Source organism: Trypanosoma grayi (assembly GCF_000691245.1).
Source record: "Trypanosoma grayi strain ANR4 Tgr_1373_V1, whole genome shotgun sequence".
Taxonomy (NCBI): domain Eukaryota; phylum Euglenozoa; class Kinetoplastea; order Trypanosomatida; family Trypanosomatidae; genus Trypanosoma; species Trypanosoma grayi.
The window spans coordinates 1-1,927 of NW_008826991.1; the positions used below are offsets into that span (position 1 = coordinate 1).

General features: G+C 56.3%; 1 protein-coding gene across 1 annotated transcript; it reads left to right on the forward strand.

Annotated features, from left to right (window-relative positions):
• Positions 1-652: 652 nt before the first annotated feature.
• DQ04_13731000 (hypothetical protein) lies at positions 653-1,789 on the forward strand (the record flags this gene model as incomplete). Its single annotated transcript, XM_009317015.1, has 1 exon — positions 653-1,789. The coding sequence occupies one exon, from the start codon at positions 653-655 to the stop codon at positions 1,787-1,789; it is 1,137 nt and encodes a 378-aa protein (XP_009315290.1).
• Positions 1,790-1,927: the final 138 nt, after the last annotated feature.

The following is a 1,927-nucleotide window of genomic DNA, read 5'->3' on the forward strand; positions in this document are numbered from 1 at the left end:
CCATCGCCGCCGTACGTTCCGCCGCGCGAAAAAGCCCGCAGTGCCTCTTCAGGGAATCTGCTGTCGGCGCTCTTCAAGCAGTGCGGGTAAGAAAAAAAAAAATGGCTCCGTTAATGATATATATGTTTTGTTTTCTTGTGTTTCGTTTGTTTACCTAAAAAAGTTTGTTTTTCTTGTTTTCCTTCCTTGTATGTGGGTGGGTGTGCTTTGTTGTTTTTGTTTTGCTTTTCGGGCAGTGAAGCTGGGAGGCGGTCCCGTCTCCCGCGCTCACTTTGGGACTTACTTTGGGCGGTTATTCCATTTTCTTTGTTCTCTTTGTTGGGTGGGGTGGTGGGGGGAACCGCTTCTTTTCGTTTCTTTTCGTTTCTTTGGTGTATTGCCCCGCGCCGTTGTGTGTGTACGTGAGCCACGTCGTTTGTATGCGTTTCCCTGTCGCCACCTGATGTGCCTCGTGGGGGAGGGCCACGGCTGCTGCTGCTGCTGCTGCTGCTGCGGGTGCTGCGGGCAGGCGTCTGGGGACTCTGGTTGTATCCTTTCCCGTCTCTCTCGTCTCTTGTGTGTCTGGGGGCGTGTGTGTGTTGCCCTCTTCGGCTCACCGAATATACATCGGAAGGCCGTCAACAGAACTGTTGCAGTCAACAGCCACGGCGCGATGCACGTAGTCAGTGATCTCCAGAAGCGACCCAACAAGGGCCGGCTGAAGTGCGAGAAGCGCATCATCCCGCTGTACGACATCTGCTCCGTCATCCAGCTGGTCTGCTTGGTGTTGCACACAACCCGACTCGTGATAGCCTGCCGCCGCACATTCGTCCACTCTGTCTGGTCGCGTAACCCGCTCGAGCTCGTGCCGTCGCTGGCGTGGCGTACGGCCACGTGTGAATACGAAGCGCGGCGCGGCTCCCTCTACGCTTTCCAACAAGTCCACGTGCTGCTCTCTTCCTCGAATGCCAATGAAGTCTTCGCGGACCACGCCACCTATATGTGCCTTGCAGTGTATCTCTCTGCCTTCGCACTGGCATTGGGCATTGCGAACCGGCAGGCGGTTGAAGCGAACTTCTACAACTGGACGTGGCGGAACTTTGTAGTGTACAAGGACCTCATTGCGGCCACGGAATTCGCCCTGCTGTGCGTCGTGCTGCGGACTGCTCTCATGGCGAATGTGGCGGGAAGCCTGCTGCAGGACTACCTCCGGCACTGTGGTGTCGTCTCGGAGTCATTTCTGCCCTTCTGCGGCTCAACGCCGCTCTTTCTGTTCGTTTGCGCGGGGTTCTTGACGTACGTGGCGGGCGGCGCCGTGTACCTCTGGAACGCGCTGCCAAAGTACGGCATTATGACGGAGGACGAGATACGTGACTACAAGGAGTGGCTGCGCGAGCGGCGCGCGCATGTAGAGGAAGCGAAGCGCGTTGCAGAGGAGGCGAAACGCGCGAGTATGCGGCTACAGCTTATCATTCAGGCGGAGGACATGCCGCATAAAAACAATCCCGCACTGCCGCTCTCTTTAGCTAATTCTGCGCGCCTTGATATGACCATGGGGAACGGCAGGTCCATGCGGCATGACGCGTCGATGCGGCGTGACATGTTTGGTACGTACCATCCAAATCTCTCGGCGTCGCACAACACGGTGCCGGTCAACATGCCCCGACGCCGCGACACATTGGCACCCCGGCAGCAGCAGCAGCAGCAGCAGCAATCATTGCGAGCGACGGAGTTTTCTCCACACACCGTTGAAGTGCCACTTTATGCTACATACACCGGTGGCGCGTCGTTTTACTCCCCACGTGACTAGAGAGTTTGTTTGGTTCATCTATATGCACTGTCTAGACATAGAGACTTGCAGTCTTGAGGCCGCTCCTGAAGTTGTAGTGTTTGCGTCTCTCTGTGTATGTGGGTCTTTATGTGCGTCTGGATGTTATCGGTTTACTCC